This window comes from Scomber japonicus, chromosome 18, assembly GCF_027409825.1.
Source record: "Scomber japonicus isolate fScoJap1 chromosome 18, fScoJap1.pri, whole genome shotgun sequence".
In the NCBI taxonomy this organism is placed as follows: domain Eukaryota; kingdom Metazoa; phylum Chordata; class Actinopteri; order Scombriformes; family Scombridae; genus Scomber; species Scomber japonicus.
Window position 1 is genome coordinate 7,249,029 of NC_070595.1, and position 24,937 is coordinate 7,273,965.

The 24,937-nt window shown below is 38.4% G+C and overlaps 1 protein-coding gene across 1 annotated transcript in view; it reads left to right on the forward strand.

Moving 5' to 3' along the window:
* Window positions 1-24,537, forward strand: part of cpt1a2b (carnitine palmitoyltransferase 1A2b) — a 46,031-nt gene extending 21,494 nt beyond the window's left edge. The window contains exons 11-19 of the mRNA XM_053338563.1: window positions 1,775-1,963; window positions 6,233-6,338; window positions 9,916-10,032; window positions 19,365-19,529; window positions 21,744-21,872; window positions 21,987-22,142; window positions 23,341-23,454; window positions 23,541-23,633; window positions 24,311-24,537. Of these exons, the coding sequence (XP_053194538.1) occupies window positions 1,775-1,963; window positions 6,233-6,338; window positions 9,916-10,032; window positions 19,365-19,529; window positions 21,744-21,872; window positions 21,987-22,142; window positions 23,341-23,454; window positions 23,541-23,633; window positions 24,311-24,430 (1,189 nt within the window). The 3' untranslated portion in view covers window positions 24,431-24,537. The remainder of the gene's footprint in view (window positions 1-1,774; window positions 1,964-6,232; window positions 6,339-9,915; window positions 10,033-19,364; window positions 19,530-21,743; window positions 21,873-21,986; window positions 22,143-23,340; window positions 23,455-23,540; window positions 23,634-24,310) is intronic.
* The last annotated feature ends 400 nt before the right edge of the window (window positions 24,538-24,937 follow it).

Consider the following 24,937-nt stretch of genomic DNA (forward strand, 5'->3'; position numbering starts at 1 on the left):
CCACCCACACATAATTTGTTCTTCCTTTACAAGTCAGTGACAAATCCATGGTAAATAATTACCACCCTAAGTCCAAATGATGTTGCGTTGTTAAAATTCCAGAATCCTTGGTTAATAATCAGCTCAGGTCTTATCTCACTTTGTTCTCTGTACTCACTTCCTTTCAGTCTGGATGTAGACCTATGCCTTCTACCAAATCTGCAACGTTGCTAGTTCTAAATGACGTCATTCTTGCACTGTGAAGCAATATGTCCTGCTACTGCTATTATAATAGACTTGTGCAAAGCAAATTTTTAAAGTGGGAGGTGGGTAATCAAATCACATATCATGATCCCACAGGCCTGCAGGAAGAGGGAGATAGAGTAGGGGTGTGGGGACTTGTCCTAGGGGATGCTTGCAGTTTCAGACAGATAACATCTGCTCTAAATTATTTGATTCTCAGACAATATGAACTGAATCCTCTAATATTCTTTCTGCTAATAGCACATGCATCGAGAAAGTCCCTGAATATAAATAATATATTAGCATCTGGCTGTACCATAGTCTTAACTTTAAGCATCACATTAACACACTTGGTAGACTGAGAACAATACTTAGTTTTCTGCATAGACATGAGAATTGCTTCTTTTTTCACCAGAGAAAATCTGTTTTGAATTATAGGGATGTTATGTAAAAGCTTCTGTATCTACATTGAAATCACTGGATGCTGTGTGTCACCCACCCCTAACCTCCTGCGACCCAGCTTCCTCATATTGGGACATTTGGGATTTGATGGACTTTGTACTACTTCTTTACTTTGATCTATGAATGAGGACAACATTCATACAGTGGTAACAGGAAAGGGAAAGTCGAAAAGGAAAAGATCATAATAAAAACCAGATGACAGCTCTTGACCAAGTCAATCAACAGCCAATCCCTAGACAAAAGTGGACCAGGTACAACACCATATCAAAGTGGTTATGGTTGGTTATTTATGCTTAATGATGTTTGTAGTTTGATATGCTGTTACAAGGTTGAGAATGATCCCTACAGTACTCACCACTGCACTCTTTCCCAAAGGGTTGGCTGGCTGGTGAGACGACATCAGCATTGGTTTTTATTCTTCTATAAAGCCTTAATACAGTAACAGCCACCCTATATTTAATTAAATTTATTTTTTAACTATGAAATCACACAATATGGGTAATCAGAATAGAATAGGTTGTTGCTCCACACCCCATTAGTCAGAACTGAACTAGAAAAATGTCCTTCTCTTACAATGTACCTTCCACTCTGAGAACAATCAACAATACTTAACAATACTTAATAACCCTAACCCACTGCCTCTACTGCTGAGGCCTTATTTCAGACCTTGTTTTAACTGATTGCAAATGTTTTTAACTTCACTGTAATCTTTTTAGTTTACTTCTTGTGTATTCATTCATTGTATTTTCTTCCATTGACCTACTTAATGTTGTTGTCATTTATCATTATCTTGTCCCTGTTTGTCCTGAATCTCGACACCATTGGAAATGAGGATTCCTCCTCAATGGTTTTTCAAGGTCTAATAAATCCTGATATGACATGTTTTCTTCTTCATCTTCATCCAATCCCGTAAATTGGTTTCCATGGGGAAGAAGTTGTACTTTCCTAGAATCAAATGAGTAATCCAAATCATATCTGGACATCTGCAGTTTTTCTGTTCCAGTGAACATTTTTTGTTGCTTCAGCGGTAATGGCCAACAATCATAATTACTCTGACATCACTGTTAATGTATGTTTGACCCCCACACAGAATTCCTTGGTGTCAGATGAGGAAGCAGTACTTCAGCACCGGTGTGAACAAGAAATCCCTGGATGCCATCGAGAGGGCGGCTTTCTTCGTAACTCTGGATGATGAAGAGCAAGGCATGAGGGGAGAGGACCCAGCCGGGAACTTGGACCGCTACGCCAAGTCCCTGCTCCATGGGAAATGTTACGACAGGTGAGGAGGACACAGGACAGAACGTGCACTGCTGTTGAGAAATCCTGATATTGCAACCAAAAATGCGTCAGATTCTACTAAACTGACAAGTGCTTTATGGCTGCTTCTAAATCCTAAAACAAACCGCTATCCCTCGTCTACTGCACAAAGCACACATGATACATTAAATCAATTTTAATATTAAACTGCTATACAGTATGTTCCTGTTCCTACACAAATGTTCCAACCATTCCAGACTGATTTGTTTTTCTCAATCTTGGGAGATCATAAAACAAAGTAGAAAACTTAGTGATGCAAATTGTGCCAAATATGTGTAACCCAGAAATTACCACAGCAGGATTCCCCTTTAGTTCCAATGCAGAGCTGTGGGTAAGACAGAAAGCGAAAGTGAGGGAAAGCAGATTGAAAGCATCTGTAAGGAGTTACATTCTTTTATACTGTTTATTTGACCCAGTCTGGGTCCCAGACCCAGTCTGGGTCAAATAAACCCAGAAATAAACCCAGTCTGTAACACACACATGCATTTCAGTAATGTTTTAGGACTAATTGAGCGCTACGTCTAGTGCTGAAAGTGGGCGCTAAATGTTTATTCATATAAGGAATAGCTTGATGTTTCCCAAGAGTTAGAGATTGGAACGCTCTCATATCTCTGGTTAATACCAAGCTGCTGACAGCAGTTGTTTATCATAGATTAGACCAGTGGTTCTCAAATGGGGGCACTTGAAGGCACTCCAGGGGGTACATGAGATTTTTAAAAATATATATATTTACAAAACAGCATCAATTCAAAAAGTCCTTTAAAATGAAATGTTTATTTATCAACAATTGAGTTCATGATTCAGTTTAAAAACATATATTTATTATAATCCTAAAAGAGGGCACTTTAAGTTGATCAGTATTATCATTAAGTGCACAAATATAATATAATTTATTTATAACTAGGTTAATTCATTGTTTTTTAACAAGTCTTTAGTTATTTTTATGTTATTTTCAAATAGTTCAAGAGAATGCAATGTTTTGCACAGTTACAAAGTTTAACCTTAACGCACGCTGTTCCGTCTACGGGACGGGACGGATATTAGGAGGTAGCCACATGTTCTTCTGAATGTTTTAAACACCAACCCTTAAACATATATATTCATGCCGTACATCGTTGGAAAGCTTAGATTGTTCTGATTCATTCAAGACCACTCACGACTTATATGGTTGCTCACAGCCGTAATAGTATTAGCGGTTAGCTTGGCTAGCCCCTCAGCTATGTGAGAAAGGTATAATGCCTACATACCTTCAAAGTCTTCCCTTTATCCATAACGATCATCTTACGACTCAGGACTTTCTGTACAGCTCGCCAAGTATCCATTCTTGTGAAATATGAAATCCGTTTCCATAAAACCAAAATACTTTCCTCAATATGTCAACATGTATTTAGTCCAACACGTAACGTAATAACACAAATAACAAACCATATACGGTCCGTTTACGTCATTTCCTGACCTGCGCGTCCATCTCAGAGTACACGTGACTAGATGTTTACAACCGTGAGCCTCTCCTTCTTCTGACGACACCACACACAAGCCAATCGGTGTTTAGGATTAGGCAGTACATGTCTCCAAAGCCAATGAGGACATGTGACCGACGACAATGACGACATGGCTTTGATTGACAGCTGTTCCAGCCTATGGAAATATTCGGTGAAATGAAGTTGATAACCTTTTAGCCAATAGTCTGAGGTTTCCAACGGTGTATGACACTAAGCTATCATGTTTGGCTGTCCATAAACAAACTCCAAGCGTAACCGGCATGGACATACCTGTTGAAAAATAACTCATCTTTTGGTCTTTTGACTCCAAATTTGGACTGCATGAAGCCAAGACCTGTGGCTGTGGCCTCATTGTGTCCATATCCCGCTGAGAGGTCCCTGAATGTCTGTACACATGTCATTGTAAAGGCAAACCTATGGCCGAGGAAACAACCCCATCATTGTAACCTCTGCCACTCTTTGTCAGTAAGTCACAGAATCACACAGACATTCAACCAAAAATGCATTGTCAGGGCGTACTTGGCTAAGAACATATTAAAAAGTGTAAGTGTAGAAAAACAACACTTTGAGGAAGTATTTTGACAGGTTCGCATTAACTTCCTCATAGTGATGACATAAATGTACTTTAGAAGTGCTGATGGGCAGATGTTCTTACTTGTGGGAAGAGAAAGGAAAACTGTTTTCTCGTAATACGTCTCTACACCAATTCACATTCATACATTCCCCATCAGTCATTAATGAATGATTTATCTTATGGAAAACAGACATTCACAACCACTATTTTATGGTCCAGGAGAACATTTTATAGGATATGATGAATGCAACATGTTTTAATGCTGATTTTTGAATTTTTAAATGAACACAGATCAAATTTGTACATTTGCATCTACTGTCACTGCAAAAGTTTGTTGAATAGAAATGTGTATAGGGTTTTTACAGCTCTCAAATATTAATAGGGGGGCAAATTTGACCCTGAACAGTACGTACAGTGGCAAGAAAAAGTATGTGAACCCTTTGGAATCGCCTACTTTTCTGCATTAATAACGCATAAAATGTGATCCCATCTATATGTAAGTCACAATTACAAACTAACACAATGTGCTTTACCTAATACCACACAAACAATTATAATATTTCATGTCTTTATTGAACACGTCCATTAAACATTCACAGTGCTGGTGGAAATAGTAAGTGAACCCTTGGATTTAATAACTGGTCGAACCTTTGACAGCAATAACCTAATAAGTGCTTGCTGTAGCACCTATCAGACCTGCACAACGTTCAGGAGGAATTTTGGACCATTCTTCTTTACAGAACTGCTTCAACTCAGCCATATTCTGAGGATGTCTGGTGTGAACGGCTCTCTTGAAGTCATTCCAAAACATCTCTGTTGGATTTAGGTCTTGGCTGTGAATAGTGGATTTTCTTTTTTTGAAGCCACTCTGTTGTAGATTTACTTCCACTTCTACTGAGCTGCAGCTGGCAGACAGCCACCCTGATATTATCCTGTAGGATGCCTTGAGAAACAGTGGTTGAAACTCTCCATTAGATAAATTATCCAGGCCCATGGCAGAAAAACAGCATTTTTAGGCCTTATATAGTACTATATGTTCTTCCCAAACAATTCAACCTTTGATTAATCAGTCCACAGAACATTTTACCACTAGCACTGTGGAGTGTTTTTTGGCAAACTTCAGGCATACACTGACATTTGTTTTTGATAGCAGTGGCTTTGTCCATTGTGTCCTGACATGGACACTATGGTTTGCGGTGGCCTGTACAATGTTCAGCTCATAAACAGAGAGGTTAACCAGTTTCAGTGATTCATCATGTCTTTAGTAGTTAGGCAAGGGTTCTTTCTTACCTTACTTAAGCATTCTGCATTGTGCCTTTGGTGTCAACTGGGCTGAGACGTCTGCTTCTAGGGAGAGTAGCCACAGCACTAAATGATCTCCATTTGTAGACTATTTGTCTAACTGTGGACTGGTGAATGCCTAGAGTCTTTAAGATGACTTTGTAACCCCTTCCAGTCTTATGCAGCTCAACAATTCTTGACTGTAGGTCTTCAGAGATCTCTTTTCTGCAAGGCAATGTTCACAGCAGATGATTCTTGTGAATAGCATAGAGTGTTTTTTATAGGTCAAAGTAGCTTGACACCTGGCCCCAATCTTATTTCATTGATTGGACTCCAGGTTTGCTAACTTCTGACTGTGATTAGCTTACACACGTACTTTTTCTTGCCACTGGAAGGGTTAAGCTAACAGTCAACAGTTGTGTGATATATTTGAAAATATCTAGTTGCTCATTTAATCTCTGCTGTGTGTATTAATGCACATTTGCACGTATTCATGTAAGTGGTGGCATTTCCAGCAAGCCCCACTCTGGCTTCCTCTGTTTTTTTCTGTTTTGCTACCAAAAGACTGTCCTGCAGCTCAGTGGCCACCGAGTTGACGACTTAAGCAAAATTTTGATGAATAGATTTTAGATAATTACTGTTTTGGTCTCATGGCGTTGAAGAAACTGTTCATTTTTTATTACCTGAGGGGGAAAAAAGTGGATAAAATATTTTACATTTACATCTATATTGACCAGCACATTGATTAAGATATACTGTAACTACACATTTCATCATTTAAATGCTGTTTTTAAATGCGAGATTATCCATGTTCTCAACCCCCTGCTCTCTTTTTTTTGCCATTTCTTTCTCATCTCCATCTTTCATCTCTCAGGTGGTTTGACAAATCCTTCTCTATTGTGATATACAAGAACGGGAAGAGCGGCCTGAACGCAGAGCACTCCTGGGCAGACGCACCGACTGTGGCTCATCTTTGGGAGGTGCGTGTTTGTGAAGAATATCACACTCTTTTCTTTTTTTTCTTTTTTTTAACTTTTTGAATAAATATGGGTCAAACGTGTATCAGCTCACACAAATGTCTTTAAGAGCTTGAAATATTTCCAAAGGACAAAATAAAAAGTATTTACTTAATTATTTAAGGGGTTAGGTTGTTTGCGTAGGTAAAGCGCTACACAGACTCGCGTATGAGAATGTGCTTGCAGCAGGGGGGAAAAACAACGTATTTTCCAAATTTACCAGGCAACAAGAAATACTGTTTTCTGATTGGCCTGTACGTCGCTAACTCGGTAGAGAAATCTGCCTAAGCCTCGCTGGTCATTTCTATATAGCGTCAGAAATGTCAGGTGTGGCGTGTGAACTGCCTGAAATGCCTGAAATGTGTCTCAAGGGTCAGTGCCTGAGACTTGAGAGCTCTGATATAAACCAGAGGACGTAGCATATCTGAAGAATAGAATGCACACTAAGGGTCAGGGTTTAGTGTCCAACTCCAGAGTAGTAGTAGTAGTAGTAGCAGTAGTAGTAGTAGTAGTTGTAGTAGGTGTAGTAGTAGTAGTAGTAGTAGTAGTAGTAGTAGTAGTAGTAGTAGTAGTTGTAGTAGTAGTAGTAGTAGTAGTAGTAGTAGTAGTAGTTGTAGTAGTAGTAGTAGTAGTAGTAGTAGTAGTAGTAGTCTTCTGTTTGTTTCCTTATATGCAACTTTGTATTGCTGCCGAACTAGGATTACCGGAAAAAGTTATTTTTTCCCAATTATCCACTGACACTACAAGACCTCATTGGACGGTACTTCTGCTGATTGGAACTTTGTGTTCTTAATCAGATTCAGTATCTGTAACTGTGACAGAGTTGTTTTTCTTCTGCTCAGGGATCTAAGCTTTATGTAGTCAGCTAGGTCAAGCTTATCTCGTCCAGTTTCTGAAAAGTGTTTGAATTCCCTTCACTGCTCTTAGAATCCTTTAATGTAGCAGGCTTTAAAGGCTCTGTTGAGAAGATCAGATCCAGCTGTGTGTGATCTGACCACGCTAAGAAAAACACTTTTATTCTATTAAAGACTGGTTTATTTCAATGTACCAGTAGCTATTCATTCATAAACACATATGTTTATAGTTATATATTTATAGTTTTATAGTTTATATGTTATAGTTATCTCTTAAGGGCCGTCCACACTGAGAACAATAACTATAACAATGGCGGCAACGATGTGAGTGTGCAGACTGAGAACGATGACATCCTGTATACAACTGTGTCCAGTGTGCTGTTCAGAAGTATTTCAGATACTAGGCTGAGACGTGTCAATATTTACAGACTAAACTGACTCACAGCAGCAGATGTGGAGTGGTGTGTAAAAGTGCACAGCTGCAGCATATTGTCAAACAATATGGCACAGATCTTTAAATGCTCTACAGCTTTAAATGATCGGCTAACCTGGTTTAGTTCCAGCTTCTTTGTAATAATAAAGACCTTTGAAAATAAATGATCTCTGTCATCCTGCTCTAATTTACAGAGCGTCAGTTCATGGTGAGAGAGGAGCAAAGCCACATTAAAATAAACCTGCAAACAGCATTTAAAGGCTACATTAAACATGCGATATATTTCAGTAGTTGATGAAATCTTCTAAGCAAAAATGAAAGTACATTTTTCAACACTGCCAGTATTTAATATTGTTTATTTGAAAGCAACACCTAAATGCCTTTATACATACAACACTACAAAAGTGTAAACGTTTCAGTGCAATAGTCAAATTTAGTTTTATTTAAAGATTTATGTTTGGGCACTTTCACCTTAATTTAACAGTAGCTGGTATATAGGCCGACAGGAAACGGAGAGAGAGAGATAGAGAGAGAGACAGCCCGCCCGAAGGACGGTTGCCTTGGAAACATGAACTTGAACAGAGAACTTGTTCTGAACTGAGAGCATGTCCATGTGGTGTCGTACAGACGATACGAGGGCTGAGAATATCGTTCAGATAAATTATCAATTGTACAGAAAAATGGAAACACTCAAACAGAACATCATCAGAGAATGATAAAACATCCCAGCGGGGTCCGATCACCCTCTGATGGAGATTTGTGCTTCGTAATTGTGTTTCAATATTAACTGACTCTTTAAGAAAAGGACACACCATGTCTGACACCTCCTTCAGTCTGCAGGCTTCAACTAAAAAGGAAGAGAAACTCAGGGTTAGTTAAAGAAAACCTGCCAGCCAGCAGGTTAGGTTCACATAGTATGTTGCCAGGGTAACCCAAAAAAAAAAAAAAAAAAAATCAGGATTTTGATTGACAGAGTTTTTGTCGTTCATCAAATCGCTCTGAAAGTGATTGTAATGATATCGTTCTTTAATATTATCGTTAGGGCTGGGCAATATATTGATATTATATTGATATTGTGATATGAGACTAGATATCGTCTTAGATTTAGACTATCGTAATATCGTGATATGTCATCAGAGTTGTCTCTCCTGCTTTTAAATGTTGCATTACTGTAAAAACGTGTACTTTTCTGAACTTACCAGACTGTTCTAGCTGCTCTGTTATTTACTTTTTACCCACTTTGTCATTATAACCACATTACCGATAATTATTTATCAAACATTTCATCATGGAAATATTTAGTGAAAGCATCAAGAGTCATCTCTACATTATCGTTGCAATATCGATATCGAGGTATTTGGTCAAATATATCGTGATACTTGATTTTGTCCATATCGCCCAGCCCTAGTTATCGTTATCGGACTCCGCCATCCACTCTAATTAGAACGACATTTAAAACTATACATTTATACTTATCATTATAATTATTGTTCTCAGTGTGGACAGCCCTTTAGTGTGATCGGCCTTTTACAGACCTATAATCATATCTAGATATAACCTGTAAAATGTGGTGTAAAGGGCAGAGGAATTGGTCTGTTGAATGATGCAATGGAATGAGGCCATGTGGTCTGATGACTCATTGTCTTTCTGAGGAGCGGATGTGTACAAACACAGCATGTGGGTGCCTGAGATACACTTTCCATTCAGAATATTTCAGGTATTGCTCTGTATTATGATAGAGGGGGTTTTTTTTTCCAGGTAACATGTGGGCCTGCTGAAGCACCAGTCAGGGGTTGAAACTCTCCATTAGATGTTACATTTATCACACCTACAGTGAGGCCAGCCTCTGTGTCCACAAGAGAATGGAACTTTCCACTCTGTCAACTGTTGTGGTGGTTTACCATGAACCAAACACCACAGTTAATGAAGTCCATCCAGTCCACTGAACATGCTTTTTTTAACTTATATATTTGCACCCACTTCATTCACAGACATTTATACACACAGTGGAACATATTTCAACCCACAGCTCACATCAATAAATTCTTCAAAATGTGCATCTTCAGCAGATTTTCATTTGTACATGTTGAGAAAAGTACAAAGAATCTGTATCATCACTAGTAGCAGTAACACACGATCAACTTTGATTCTTTTGTACTTCCACATCCAGCGCGAGACGACTAATAAAGGAGATGTTTAAGGAATGTTTGTGTACTGTTTTATTGTGTATGAACATGTGTCTCCTTCTCCTCAGTTCACATTGGCCACAGATGCCTTCCAGTTGGGCTACACTGAGGACGGCCACTGTAAAGGCGACGTGGACCGCTCACTGTACTACCCCCAGAGGCTCGCCTGGGACATCCCATCAGAGGTATGTGCACCGGGCAATGTGTGTGTATCAAATTACTCTGCACTCACTCACACTAGTTATCACCAATCAACACCCAACACGAACCACGTGCATTTACGCTGACACACCTTCTACTGTTCTGATATTTATACCTGTTTATACAAGCGCTCTCTGCAACACTTTAACAAGGTTGCGTTCGCTCGATACTCGGATTTCAGTGGAGCTTTGCTTGTATGCAACTCTTATCACATCGTATGACGTAATAGATATGCCTGTTTCTATTTGCTGTTGTTTGTCATTTAGTTTAGGAGCATGTTTTCTCATGAACAATTCTTAACCCTTACATACCCTTCATATTCAGACTATTCATGGTATCCCTGATAAATCAGTCTTTTCCAAATTTCTGCACAACAAATCATTAATGAATACCTCATGAATCCTCAGTGAAGCATTCAGAGAGAAAAGTTTTTATGCTTTGAATTAAATTAAATGTGAAGAATGTATTTGTTAAAATGTTTGAATAAATACACATCAAATACAAAACATGTATCAGCTGCACACTAATGTTTTTAAGTAGTGGAAATATTTCAAGTCATCAAAAAGTATTTAGGGTGTTTTTACTGCTCTCTGTGAAAATGGGTTAGATTTGACCCTTGACAGTATGTAAGGGTAAATATATTTTTGTGCTTTTTGGGCCACTTTAGGTCACTTTAAGTCATCAGATTTCAGGGTAAAAGAATATTTGGGCTATTTCTACAGCTCTCAAATGTAAAAATGGGTCCAATTTGACCCTGGACAGTAGGGCTGGGCAATATGGGCAGAATCAAATATCACTATATTTTTGACGATATACCTTGATATCAATATTTTGACTAAGTGGATAAAAGCAGATAATAGAACAGTCTGTTAAGCTCAGAAAATTACATTTCAACAGTAATGCAGCCTTTAAAAGCAGGATAAGACACTTATTCCATATCAGGATATTACAATATCCAAAATCCAAGATGATATCTATAAGATGTCACAATATGAATATAATACTGATTTATTGCCCAGCCCTACTGGACAATATGTAACGGTCATGTCAGATTCGTCTCAGTTACACTCAGAAATGTAAAAGAAATGTCAGTAAGCTGTACTCTGATGGTTCTGTGGGAATGGAAGGGAATAGCTGACATTCCAGCTGTGATGGGTCAGGGACAGCAGTGAAGCCCACGATTCAGTCAGCAGCTGTATGACAATATTCACATCAGGGACATTGAGTTTGGGAGTTAGAGAAGAAGGGTGAAGGATTCAGAGGTTATTGTCTCAATGAATCCCATGTAATGTCAAAACCCATCAGGGCCCACTGTGTGTGTGTGTGTGTGTGTGTGTGTGTGTGTGTGTGTGTGTGTGTGTGTGTGTGTGTGTGTGTGTGTGTGTGTGTGTGTGTACTCAGTGTAAATCAGTGGTGCTTGTATTTCTTATCACTTGCATTTTTCCATGCTGGCTGATAACGATGACTTTGATAACATTGTAACCGTAGATTGAGATAAATTACTCCAAATATACTGCAAATAGTCTTTTAATGCAAACCGGATGAAGGAGTGCAGTGACTAAAAACCTGTTCTTACCTCTGCAACCCCCGTAAAGTCTAGTTTTAACACCAAATCTTTCTTATTTGACGATTGCTCCAGTACTAGCCTATTAGCCTTTGAAGAAAAATGGAGGGGTTGAGGACAACAATAGAGTGACCCTGCGTAATATATTCCATGACATGAGGATGGTTCTCTAGATTAATATCAGTGCACAAAATTCAGGTCTCACAAAATTCCTTGATGGATATTTATATTCTGGAAGTTTTGAAAAGAAGTTGTTGATTGTCGGAAGAAGAAACAATTGGAGGAATTTGAGATTTATTACAGCCTTCCTTCGGTTCTTGCCACGGGTTAGGTGTGGTTCCACAACACAGGGACTGGAACGCCAACAAGCAACATAATGGGAATTGGGTTAGGGTTAGTCATCCATTAGCAGGTTAGATTTTAATCCAAATCAGACCACATAGCTTTCATTAGCTCGTTTATGTTTTCCTATGAACTAAACGTGAGATTTACATACCATAATCATTTAATGCTATGTTGCCTCCAGCAAGAGCTTTCACTTCAGATAAATGACTTTGATGTTGGACCATCTCATTTGGAGCGGGTCAGTTTAATTATCTTATCCATTTCCTCCAGCAGGGCTGACTTCAACTTTCACATGCTGTCATAACAAACACAGGAAACTTTTGGCTTCTGTCATTTTCTACCGGAATTGGTAATACTCACGTGCAGTATGGAGATAATGGTGTCAAACACTATTCAGAGCATTGTGATCTCATGCAGTCCGGTACTCTACCACCACCTAGATTGACTGTGGAGTGTAGTTGTATTGGATGACCACAGATTGTACACGTGCAATAATACAGTTTTTAAAGTCGATGTGGAAATGGACGCATAGGGAGGTATGAGGAACAGCATCTTTCTTGATGCTGCAAGACTGATAAACTCTGCCCCACATTGATTCTGAACTGCACTCTTACTAACTCTTATTATGATTTTAACTATTTATTACATCTCTCAGGGCATGCTGGAATGGTGGTCTTTCAGCCTGTGAGATTTTAGACTTTATTAATTTCTTAACTGATTTCTTAACTGTCTCATTTCTTCTTTTTTATCATGATCAACAGAGTAGGGTATTTCGTTTTTTTGCATGTATCTACATTGCTGGAATGACAATGTTGATCCACCTGAACAGCTGAGGTTAGGGGCCCTAAATATATCTCTGTATGTGAATCATTGCAAAACTGTACTGAAAGATATTTCCTTTGTGGGCACAACTGTGCACAAAGTTGATTGTAGCAGGAGAGGTTTGTTGGAAGATATATTGCTCACTTATGTAACTGATTATTTGATGTGGAAGAAAGTAGGCAGTTGATTTGTTTTTCTGGAGTAAACCAGTGAATAGTTTGTGGTGTAGAGTCTCCTACTCTGGGTTTGGCAAGGCAGTTTTTAAATAATGAAAAGCTCAGCATTTAGTATGTTTAGAGAATCTGTGATTGCCCAGAGTATTACAGTATTACAGTAAAACTGTATATCCTTACAATGATAGAAAACTGAATATGATACAGAGAAGCATAGTTCTGTGTGTGCCCAGCTGAGTCTGTCACTGACACTGTTGAAACTGTTACTGTAGAAGAAGAAAAGCAGGTTTATCCAATGTGCTGTCTGAATGCCATAGAAAATGAGTTCCATTTTGTTTTCTACTGTCCTTTTTATATTGTGAACTGCTTGATACTTTTTGTATAATAAAGATATATATATATAATAGATAAATGTATAGATAAAAAATAGACAGTGATGTTATAAAAAAATGATTCACAGACATGGAAGACGTAAAAGACATGAAAACTTTAAATTGAAAGCTTTAAAAAAAAGCTCTTTATCAAAACAAGATAGGTGACAGTTAATGTGATTTATTCATTTGGAATGTTTGTTTTTCTTTCCTTTTCCCCCACATTGCTTATTTTTTCTAATACCAGAAGATCCCAAGTACAATGGCTCTAATGTTTTCCTACGACCAACAAACAAGAATAAAACTCCAGCTGCAGCGTTCTGAATGAGCTGCAGCTGTTGAATGCTTTTTTTGTGGGAGTATTCGAGTCTACTTGAGATGAAAGCATAAACAGTGACTGTGTCACAGTCACATGACACATGACACAATGACTCAAGTTCAAGTTTATTGTCATTTTCACTGTTTCATCAGGCAGGGGAGTGGGGCACCAATGATTTCGCTGGCTGTCTTGACCAGTCTGTTGAGCTGCTTGTCCTGTGAGCCGTAGGTCAGGACGCTCTCCACGGTGCCCCTGTAGAAGGTGGTGAGGTGTGTGGTGGGGAGGCCTGTTTTCCTGAGTGTATCTACGTGTCATCTTCATAACTGTGATAGTCTACATTAGAGTTCTGCAGAATTTGACCCAAAGGCAGCATATATAGACTGAACAGAAGGGGTCCAAGAACTGACCCCTGAGGAGCTCCACATGTCATAGCCACTAGATCAGATTCATAACTTCCAATGGTCACAAAATAACTAATAACATAATACTGTGATCTACAGTGTCAAACGCAGCACTGAAATTTGTCAAAAAGTCCCCTGGAGTTCAAGAAATTGCTGAGTTGATTAAAAACCACTTTCTCAACAATCTTGGCTATAAAAGGAAGATTTGAGATTATTACTGGAAGGTCTTAGGGGTTGCATCATTTTATAGCTGTGTTGATTTGTGTTTATTTAACAAGACAATTCAATGCAATTTTCTGTGGAAAGGAGTTCTGGAGCCATCTATTGAGGGGGGTTTGTAAGCTTATCAACCGTAGCAAACAGCGTGCAAATGTTGTTGTTTTTATTAATCATTTCAGTGTGTCGTTGTCTAGTCTTGATGTCTAGCCTTGAATAACTCATAGTCAAAATTACAAAGACTTTGTTTGTAGAGGTCAAGGTGAATTTGAAGTTTAGTTTTTCTCCACTTACGCTCTGCTTTCCTGCATTCTGTTTTTAAGGCCTTTACCATCCTAGTGTTCCTCCATGCTGTTTTGCTGCTCAATGTCGTCTTAATAGGTTGCACCTATTAAAAGCTTTACTTTTAATAGGTGCAACAGCATCCATGACATTTGAGATGTCCAGTTAAATGTATCCAGGAGTTCATCAACTGACTCTGCACTCACAGTTGGTGACATAGCTATAGCCTCCATAAACTTTGCACTGGTATTCTCATTTATGTACCTTCTCCTAACAGACACAGAGGTTAACTGAACATTTGGAATGATCAGTAAGTCAAAGAACACACAGAAATGATCAGAAAAAGCCAAGTCCTTAACATCAACAGAAGAAATGTCAAAAAGTAAAAGCTCCAGCAACACGTGTAGTATGCACAACTTTAATAGACCAACGTGTTCCAGCTTGTGGCCGACCATCATCCCCTCCATGCACCTTGGAATGAATGACTGAGCTAACTTTATTGCCAATATACCAGTAGTACAAAGACATTTTTGTGAGGCTTTCTCTCAATAAATGAGATTTTTTTTTTAAAGGCAGACAAACAAACAACAAAATAAAAAGTAATACAAAGAAATGCAGAGTTGCACCATCATGGAAGTAGGTGAAGTTGTGCCAAAAACAGGTGTTCAGGTGTTTATACTCTAATTAAAATATACCCATGAAGAAAGTATGGTATGAATGAATGCTGCCTCTCTGTTTTAATTTTGACTTGATTGTAGATAGTTTTTTTCTTGAGGGTGGATAGTGATAAAAGCAACTTTGAGATGTATTTGGACCGCAAACAATTCAGTGACTTTAAAGACTGGCTGCTTTAATTTAAAATCAGTTCTATGACTCACTGGGAGCCAATGTAGAAACATGTAAAAAGACTGTTCTAGATAAAGGCATCCAGGAGTGCTTCTAGGTCTTGTTTGGACATGCATCCTCTCATTCCTCCATTGTATGATATGGGAGACTGCATGTTGAAGGTAAAACAGTTAGGTATAACAGGTCATAACTCCATAATAGTTCAAGTTTTTATCTTGAATGCTACTCATTCATCCACTACATACCAACCTCAATGCCCTTTACCTGGGGGCTACAATTAATTATTATTTATCAATTAATTACCAATTTTCTCGTCTTACAGACCATTCATTTGGTCTATGAAATGTCAAAAGATGCTGATAGAAATACTTAGTTTCACAGAGTGGTGAGATCTTCGAATTACTTGTTTTGTGTGATCCATATTCCAAAACCTAAAGATATGTAATCTACAATGTAGTCAAACTGCTTTTTGAACAATCTAGTTTGCACACTGCTTGCAACAGCTTTGTAAGAAGACACTGTAAAACCAGCCAACCAAGGTTAACTATCCCTTCACTTAGCCAAATGATAATTACAATGTTACCATAATGAACACATTAGTTCCACTATCATTCTGGCTCCAACCTCATGCATTAGTATAAAATTACTTGAGAGTCTTTCTGTCTGCAACTTATTGGTATCACATTACTGTCTTTTTGGTTCTTTTGTCTAGCCAACATACGGCAAACATGAAAGTCAAATCTTGAACAAGAAGTCATTTAAAATACACTTAATACCTTTCATTTAAGCCCTTCAAAGTCTTCACTAAAACACACAGGGTTTTTAGTAAGGGACAACAAGCCAAAAAGTTTAATCTGGTTTAATCTTTAATAACGTAATAATGTTGTATTCATAAACTAATTATAATGTTATCTTATGTTAAATCTTTATCTGAGTAGTAACTAAAGAAGTCAAATAAATGCAGTGCAGTAGAAGTAGTAGTGGAGTGGAAGTATGAAGTAGCATCAAATAGAAACACTACCTTTCTGAAGCTGCTTTGCTGTGATAAATGAAGCATAACTGTGTGTTTAATTGTGCATTCTAAATTTTAACAGCAAGCTTTTTATTCTTACTGCAGAAGTATATCAGTCCCCCCCTCCCTATTTTGGACCTATGATTGGGATGTTTTGTTTTGCTCTGTTCGTGGACGCTTACAGACTACTGGGAGTATTGTTTGTTGTAAGTTAAGTAAACCAACTTATCACATGAACTTCTAGGTGGTTTCTGGTAGCAAAACTCCAAGAGAAAAATTCCCAATGACATCAACGCTGCAGCATACATTGTCTTTAGTGCACTGGAGGGAGACAGGGAATTTCCCCTGTCCCCTGGGTCTGAGATGATGCAATGCTAGTTTGCTATTAGAGAATCTTACTGTATAAATAAATGGCAGAGGAAACATGTATGCTCTATGTGATCTATTTCATCATACAGGTATACTCACTGTTTTGCCATTTTTAACACAGTGTTAAACCCCCTGAGGGGATGTACACGTCATAAAAGTCTGAGGTATTACATGGTACAGTTAGGCATGTCCTTGCAGCACAAAAAGTAGTTTAAAAAATAACTAAAGTGAACTTTGCCAACATTTTTTCATTTTCCACTGAGGTTCATTCTGCAGTCTCATTCCCAAGAATCTCTCTTAAGTCAAACAAGCACTTACTCACAAGTACTCATGTTTAGCTGTATATGGGAATGCACTGAAAATATACTGTTTTAAATTAATACTGCTCCACAGTCTTTAATTAAAGATTCATTTCTCATATGTGTTTATTCTCAGTATACTTGTAATGCCAAATGAAATATTGCCCTGTCACGCATGCAAGACACATTTCACTTCACTTTTTCCATCCTATGCCTTGCTTCATGAAAAGGAACTAGCAGATGTTTTGGTCAGTTGAAGACTCGCTGCTGTCCAACATTAAAAAGAAGAGGCAGAAAGAGGAAGGACGAATAGAAAAATAAAGGAACAAAGCAAAGCTAGCAGCTCTTTACTCATAGCCAAATGCAGCATGCTAACTACAACAACATGACAGTTAGCGTGAAACACAAAGTACAACTGAGGCTGTGGGATTGTCATCAGTTTTGCGATGAATATGTTTGCATGTAACTGTTCTGAAGTCAGAAGCTGTGAACCGACCTTTAAGATGGACTATCTATTCTCATTGTATTAACAATCTCAGCTGCAGAGAAATATCTGGCTGCGTCTCCCTTGAGTCTTGCTGCTGTAGTGGTCGTAAAATTGTTTCCTTTTTAAAGACAAACAGAAATGGACTTATGTGTATATGAACTATTTAACTCACAAAATCTCCTTTTTTGGGAGCATCACTCTTGCCCCGACATATACAAATAGTTTCTGACATTTCTAAAAACCCCAAATTCTCCTAAAACTCTTCAGTCCCATTATCAAACTGATGCTGGGTGTGTGGGCTATGTATGTAGGTCCTGGCATTTCTCAAATAGGAAAGTGTAGTATTTGAAAAAATATTACTGTTGACTGCAACTGAAAAAATGGTCTCAAAATGACAGTATAACATCCAACAAAAGTAGTTATCATGACAGGCCTAGAACCAGAGGATTAATGCTAAATGATATCCAAACACTGTGACTGTGAGTTGCTCTTTCTTTGTCTTGTTGAACAATCTGTGTTTGTTGGGTGGCATCCAAATGTATAAAGGCCAAAGTTTAATAGAACAAACTCAAGCTCTAAAGTTGGCATGAACAAGCCCTGTGTTTGTCAATGCCTGCATTACTGAGTTTGTTGCATTCCCTTTGGTGTTCCAGACACACCCAGCTGACATTTACGAGTTCATAAATTACCTCTTGTATTTAATGCTCCCCTCTAGATATTGTTTCAAATAATATACTTGGATTAATAATTTTCATCTGAAGTGGTTTCTTTTTTCACAAAGAAGTTGAGTTAAATAAACTGTCAAAATCGACCAAAATAATTTTCATTTTCGATTGACCAAAAACTTTTTGGTAACTTTTTAATGACCAAAAATTCAGAACCTCGGAGTATGGATCAATTAAGTTTTTTTGTGTTCCCTCCTTTCCTTCCTTATTCCTTCCTCTCTTCCTTCTTTCCTCCCTCCCTCCTTCTTTCTTTCTTTCCTCTGTCCTTCTTTCCTACCTTCCTTCCTTCCTTCCTTTTTCCTTTCCTCCCTTCTTCCTTCCCTCCTTCCTTCCTCCGTCCCTCCCTCCTTTTTTCCTTTCCTCCCTTCCTTCCTTCTTTCCTCCCTCCTTTCCTCCCTCCTTTCCTTTCCTCCCTTCCTCCCTCCCTTCCTTTCCTCCCTTCCTCCCTCCTTTCCTTCCTTCTTCATTCCTTACTTGACTCGAGGACAACAGGAGGGTTAAATGAAGTAATTATTTGTATAAATCCACTTAAATACACTGTAGGTGGATCAAATATTTAATATTTATCATTCTTTTGTGGTTACACCATTTGACATTTTCAGGAGCATTCAGTCTAGATGCCTTTATTTGACAGTAGAGAGACAGGAAATTTTTGGCAGAGAGAGGGGAATGTGAAAGGTCCGCTGGCCGGGACTCAAACCGGGGTCCACTACGTGTGTGTTATGCGCTCTTAACCTATCAGCCACCTGCACACTTGAAGGGATGTGGCTATAAATCTCTTGATCTCACACAATTCCCAGTACTGAGTTTCCTGGGCTTCCTACCGATACCATCTTGGCAGCATTTTGAACTGATGTTCACATTGGTGTATATTAAAACAGAGAGTGAATTACAGAGTGTTGTATCATGTTTGACTACAGTCAGTTACCTGCTTTGGTGACATCTTATCAATATAGATTATTACAGAAAGGATTTTATTACTTTTGGCTTTGGGCCAAAGCACCAGAGAAATAAGGGAAAGGTTAAAATAACCTTTGTTCCAGTTTTTATACATCTCTGTCTCTGTTTGTGTCTCTGTCTCACAGGTTCAAGCTCAGGTATGCACATCCTTGGCTGCCGCCCAAGCACTGGCAGATGATGTGGACTGTCATGTGTTCCCCTTCAGAGAGTTTGGAAAAGGGCGAATCAAGAAGCTTCGCGTCAGCCCAGATGCATTCATACAGATCGGCTTACAGTTAGCATACTACCGGGTAACAGAAACACACAACACACACTTGAGCTTAAATGTTTCAAATAGTACTGTTTGTGCTTGTGGTATTTTCCATAAAGAACCATCATGGAGAGTTCAGAGCTGAATCAAGAGCATTGTTTCAATTGGGCAATAGCAGAACCCCAGATGTGATTTCTTGATTGCATCACAACTCATGATTAGGACAACCCATTATTTTTTCTTATCCAGCAGTAACATGCATCAGTACAGGAAACATACAAGAGAAAGGCTTATAGTATTATCCCTACAGTTATGTTGGCCATATCAATATATGACATTTGGTTTTCCTTCCACTGATGCTTGTGAATGTGTTTTTATTAGCTTGTTAAAAGGTTGAGTTAGTTATTTTGATAGCAAGAAAATCAAGGTTATAAATCATAGTACTTATTTATCATGACTTACTACAAAATATGTTGTGTTCTATTCAAATAGAGCTGAATGAAACAACTTTATGTCTACACTACACAGTTTAAATAAATCAGTGCTTGATTGCTGCCTTTTTCCTGTTGGATCATTTCCATCCTCATCATATGATAACAAGTTAAAGATTCTCAACTTCATAACTGGATTGTGGACTGACTGGTTGGTTGAACTTCTGATTACATGTTATTTCAGTTATTAAGTTTGGTACATTGTCCAGTCCCATGTCCAAACCAAGCAGCAGCCACCATGGTTTAATATTAAAGCCAATGCCAAGTGCATCAAGAGTCAAGTCTACCAATGAAACCAAAGAAAAGTCAGACTGTGGAATCAGGAATACAATGTCTCGTGTTTTTTCAGTTGTTCATTTCACCCATGAAAAATAATGAAGGAGAATACTGGAAAACTTTTGCTTTACTTCAGGGTCAAGTTATCTCTTTCACATAAAAGTCATTCGTGCAATGATAAAGTTTACTGTAATCTATGTGTTCCTTTTTTGTGTTCCGTTTTATAATACAATCTGTTTACAGTCTGTTATCATAATCTGCTGCTCAGCTGGGTAATTTCCGATCTGCTTTCCCTTTCTCCATTTCATGGGTGTAGATTTGGGTGAAAGTTTGGGAAATGGAAGAGGCTAAGAATGACTTCACTGGACAAAAATCAGACTATCACCATAATTTAATTATAGGCGTTCCGTGTTGTTATTAGACGACTTTAATACTGTTGGTGAAAATTCCTCCCCTTATCATTTAAGACATTAATTAAGCATCTGTAATAGTTGAGCTTAGTTTATAAGAATGTTCTGTAATCAGTTCAACTCTTTGAAATTAGTGGGAGAAATATTTGTTAAACACCATCTCTGCCCTTTTCCATGAGTGGATAGAGAGCAGAGTTATTGTTGCACATGTGTCATTAAGACATGTTCATTATTTAGAAGCTAAATTAGTCACAGCTTGTCTAACTGATCTGTTTGTGACTGTCAGGCATCATTTTAGTATCAAATTCCTGTCAGCAGCAGCCTGAGGAGCACAGACACACACAGACAGGCGAGCAGCAGCCTCTCAGAGATGCTTGAGATTTGAAAACCTTACAGCAGAGAGTTACAGAGCAGCACATTACCTGCAGGTTTCTACACTTTTATTGTGACGGTCTATGACACATCATTTCTAAATATTAATTTTGCTCTGAGATTTATAGTCCATCAATAAAATAAAATGTAAAAATCAGAAAAAATGAAATGGGTCCATTTTCAGGCAAGTTAAAACATTTTGCACATTATGTGTGCCAACATGTGCTTATGGAAGAGAAAGAATGATAGAGAACAAGTGCACACATGCACTACCAAAAAATGTTGAAAGTTGAAAGCAAATCTACACCCAGTCTTGTTTGTTTGTTTGTTTTTTGTCTTTCCTGGACAGGTCTGTGTGGTTATATGTAGCCTTCCTGTTTATAGATATAAATGTAGTATCTCTCTTGCTCTGCTATTTAAGTTGCACTCATCTCATTCCTCATCTGATGAACTGATGGGCTTGTTTTCCACCCCTGAATATTGTCTGGCCCTTTCATTTCCTTTGTTATTTGATGTTACCATCTCCAGCTGTAATGTCATTTGATTTAACATCTTGATGACAATATTCAAATAAAACATAGCCTTACACAGTTGTATTACTATAGATAAACATACATGTAATAGATGAGACAGTCTTCAAATGTGTGTCTTTAAAAATAACCATATCTCCCATCTCTTTCATTCTACCCACCCCTCTTTCTCCAGGACCGTGGCGGTTTCTGTTTGACTTACGAGGCATCAATGACCCGTCTGTTCAGAGAGGGCCGAACAGAAACTGTGCGATCCTGTTCCAACGATAGCTGCGCCTTCGTCAAAGCCTTAGAGGGTGGAGAGGTACTGATAAAAAGCAAAAGCAAAATTTCAAACTGTTCTAACCCGATGACCCTCGTGTCAACCCAAGCTAAAGTCAACAGTCCGTGTCAATGAAAGTGTGATTTGTTCGGACAGACGGAGGAGCAATGCAGACGTCTCTTCAAACTGGCTTCAGAGAGGCACCAGAACCTTTATCGACTGGCTATGACTGGAGATGGAATTGACAGACACCTCTTCTGCCTGTACGTGGTCTCCAAATACCTGGGAGTGGAGTCATCCTTCCTCAAAGAGGTAAGCATGTGGTTGTGATCATTGTTAAGCATTCCCTAATTAATTTTTGGGCCCCGATTTTAATTGTCGTGGACACATGGACTCTGCTAACCTTAACCCTAACCTCTCCTACTGCATCTGCTATTTTGGTTCATCAAGTGCAGAAGGATGAATTACAAAAGAGGTTGTTAAGGTGGAATATAGGTGGCGATCAATAAATACACTCTCAGCCAGTCACGTCACCGATCTCGAAGCTTGAGACAATTAAATCTTCAAGAAATGATCACCCACATTCATTCATGAATCAGTGGATTTATTTATTTACTGATTCCCGCTTTAACCACATCAAACTGGGGTTTTTGATTGGAAAGCGTTTCTAGAAAATAGTTGATAATGCCTGTTCCTGTGATGAGTCTGGTTTACCCAATGAAGAGACCAAACAAATCTTTCTTCAATGCATTTTTAACACAAGCGAGGGTTATCCCTATACATGCATGAAGTGAAGACAACCAGTGGACCGAAAAAGCACAGTTTATATAGCTGTTTCATTACATGGCCTGGAGCTTCTTCTGTAGTTTTGTCCTGACTTGCTGTCGTCCTGTCTTTGACGTTGGGCCTCTCTCGCTCCCTGAGATGGTCATACTATGCTGTGTATGGAAACATACCAACAATATTTGATCGTTATTGTAAAAATGAGTCTGTTATTACTGTACATACATTTCGAGTTTGCTCTTGTTGAAAAAATCCTCAAATTGGTAGCGAAGTACATCTGAAACAAAGTTTCTATTGAGACGCTCTTCACATGAGACAAGGACTTCAATATGCACACAGACCGGTTTTGGGCATATTTCTGTTCACTTATCATTGTTGACAAAAACCAGGAGATCCAGTTTGCTAGTGTGAGAAAACCTCAGTGAATGATTATTAATCACAAATGCAATTGTAACAACAACAGTACATGATTAAAGTGCTGACAGTTTGATGATGATTTAGGCTTATTATACCAAAATCATGTGTCGCTGCAAACTGTTTCATATAATAGCCTGGAAACAATTTGTAGATATCGTAAATCATCAAAATCCACTCGTGGTTAAAACTGAAAGAGAGATGTGTACAGGATAAGATGATTCATAAATGTTATCTGCAGAAAGCAGATTTACATTCCCTTACGTTCCCACTTCTTCCATTTCTCCTTGTCTGCCTCTATCAAACATTCCAGGTTTTGTCAGAGCCGTGGCGTCTCTCCACCAGTCAGACCCCGGTTCAGCAGATGGAACTGTTTGACCTGAAGAACAACCCAGAATACATATCGCTGGGCGGAGGGTTTGGACCTGTGAGTGGAGGCACAGTGCCAGTTTTCCATACAACCAGAAGCTTAGGGTCATGTAATAACTCTTAACTCTGGTGCTGTCATGTCAGGTTGCTGATGATGGCTACGGGGTTTCATACATCATTGTCGGTGAAGATATGATCAACTTCCATGTGTCATCCAAATACTCCTGCAGTGAGACCGTAAGTAAAGACTTTCATAATTTCACCATATTTTAATACTTTACTCAGTACTTTGATATTCATTTACTGCCTCCAGCTGTAATATATTTGTCCCACTCATACAGTACATGAATCTTTGAATCATTCAAGAAGGAATCCATGTATGTAGAAAAGAAAGTAGGAAGTGGGAACAGCAGAAACAAACTAATTTCAACTCTTCATCATGAACTGTTATATTGCAGAACTGATTCTTTCTGGTGGTTTGACAGTGACAAACGTTTGTCACAGTACTTCTAATCATTTTTTTAAAAAGATTTTTGTCTGGCATAGACATCTTTATTTAGCAGTAGACAGACAGCAAACATGGAAGAGATTTTATGATCCAAATGTTCAACTAATCTGAGAACTGGCAGACCAAAGATGAGAACATAATTTCCACTAAATTAAAAGAAATACTTCCATTTATTCTTCAACCACAAAGCACATGATGGGATACAATAGACACGCTTCATTGTCTGTTTTCAGTTCCCTGTTTGTGAAAGTAGCTGACTCGTTGAACTTTCATCACTTCTCTTCCGTCTCCACATCATCATCTTCGCTCTCCGTGGTTTAGCTTCTCAGCCTACAATCATCTTTCTCCACTCTTCCCATTTCCTACAGTCTTCTCAACTGTTGTCTCTGCTATTTCTGCTTTTCAGGACTCCCACAGGTTCGGAGCTCAGATAAGTAAAGCTCTGCAAGACATCATGACTCTCCTCTCTGCTGACACCAAAACCGCCAAAGGCACAGTCAAGGGTCAATCCAAGAAACTCCTCTGAAGATAGTTGAGAACACGTTGCATAGCTTTTAAAAGTCAAAAAGATTCATTTAAACCATCTATAGTTGATTTAATGGGAAATCCCAACCAGTAGCTGCTCTGTAATTTTGCCTCCCACAGTTTAAGACACAGCAATAAAAACAACAAGCCCTGGTTTTGACTGATGGGTCGTCTGCGTTGCATCTGATTCACATTTAAAGGTTTTCACTACCAATGTTTGACTGCTATTCAGCCTGAAAGCACAAAGGTGTTTTTGGCAATATTATTAGTTTAGTAAATCTCAATATAAGTGACAGTTTGTTTTTGTTTTTTCTAAGTTTGCAAGGAAACTCAAGTTCCCATGCAGTGCATTCATAAAAATGTTCTGTTTAGTCTACAAGTCTGACAACACTTTTCTATTTGAGTGAATGGGAAAGTGGTCTCAGAATTTTGGACACCGCTGTATTTACTGATTATAAAAATTTAAAATCTTAACAAAAAAAGGGAGGTGTAATAAGGCGTCTAGCAA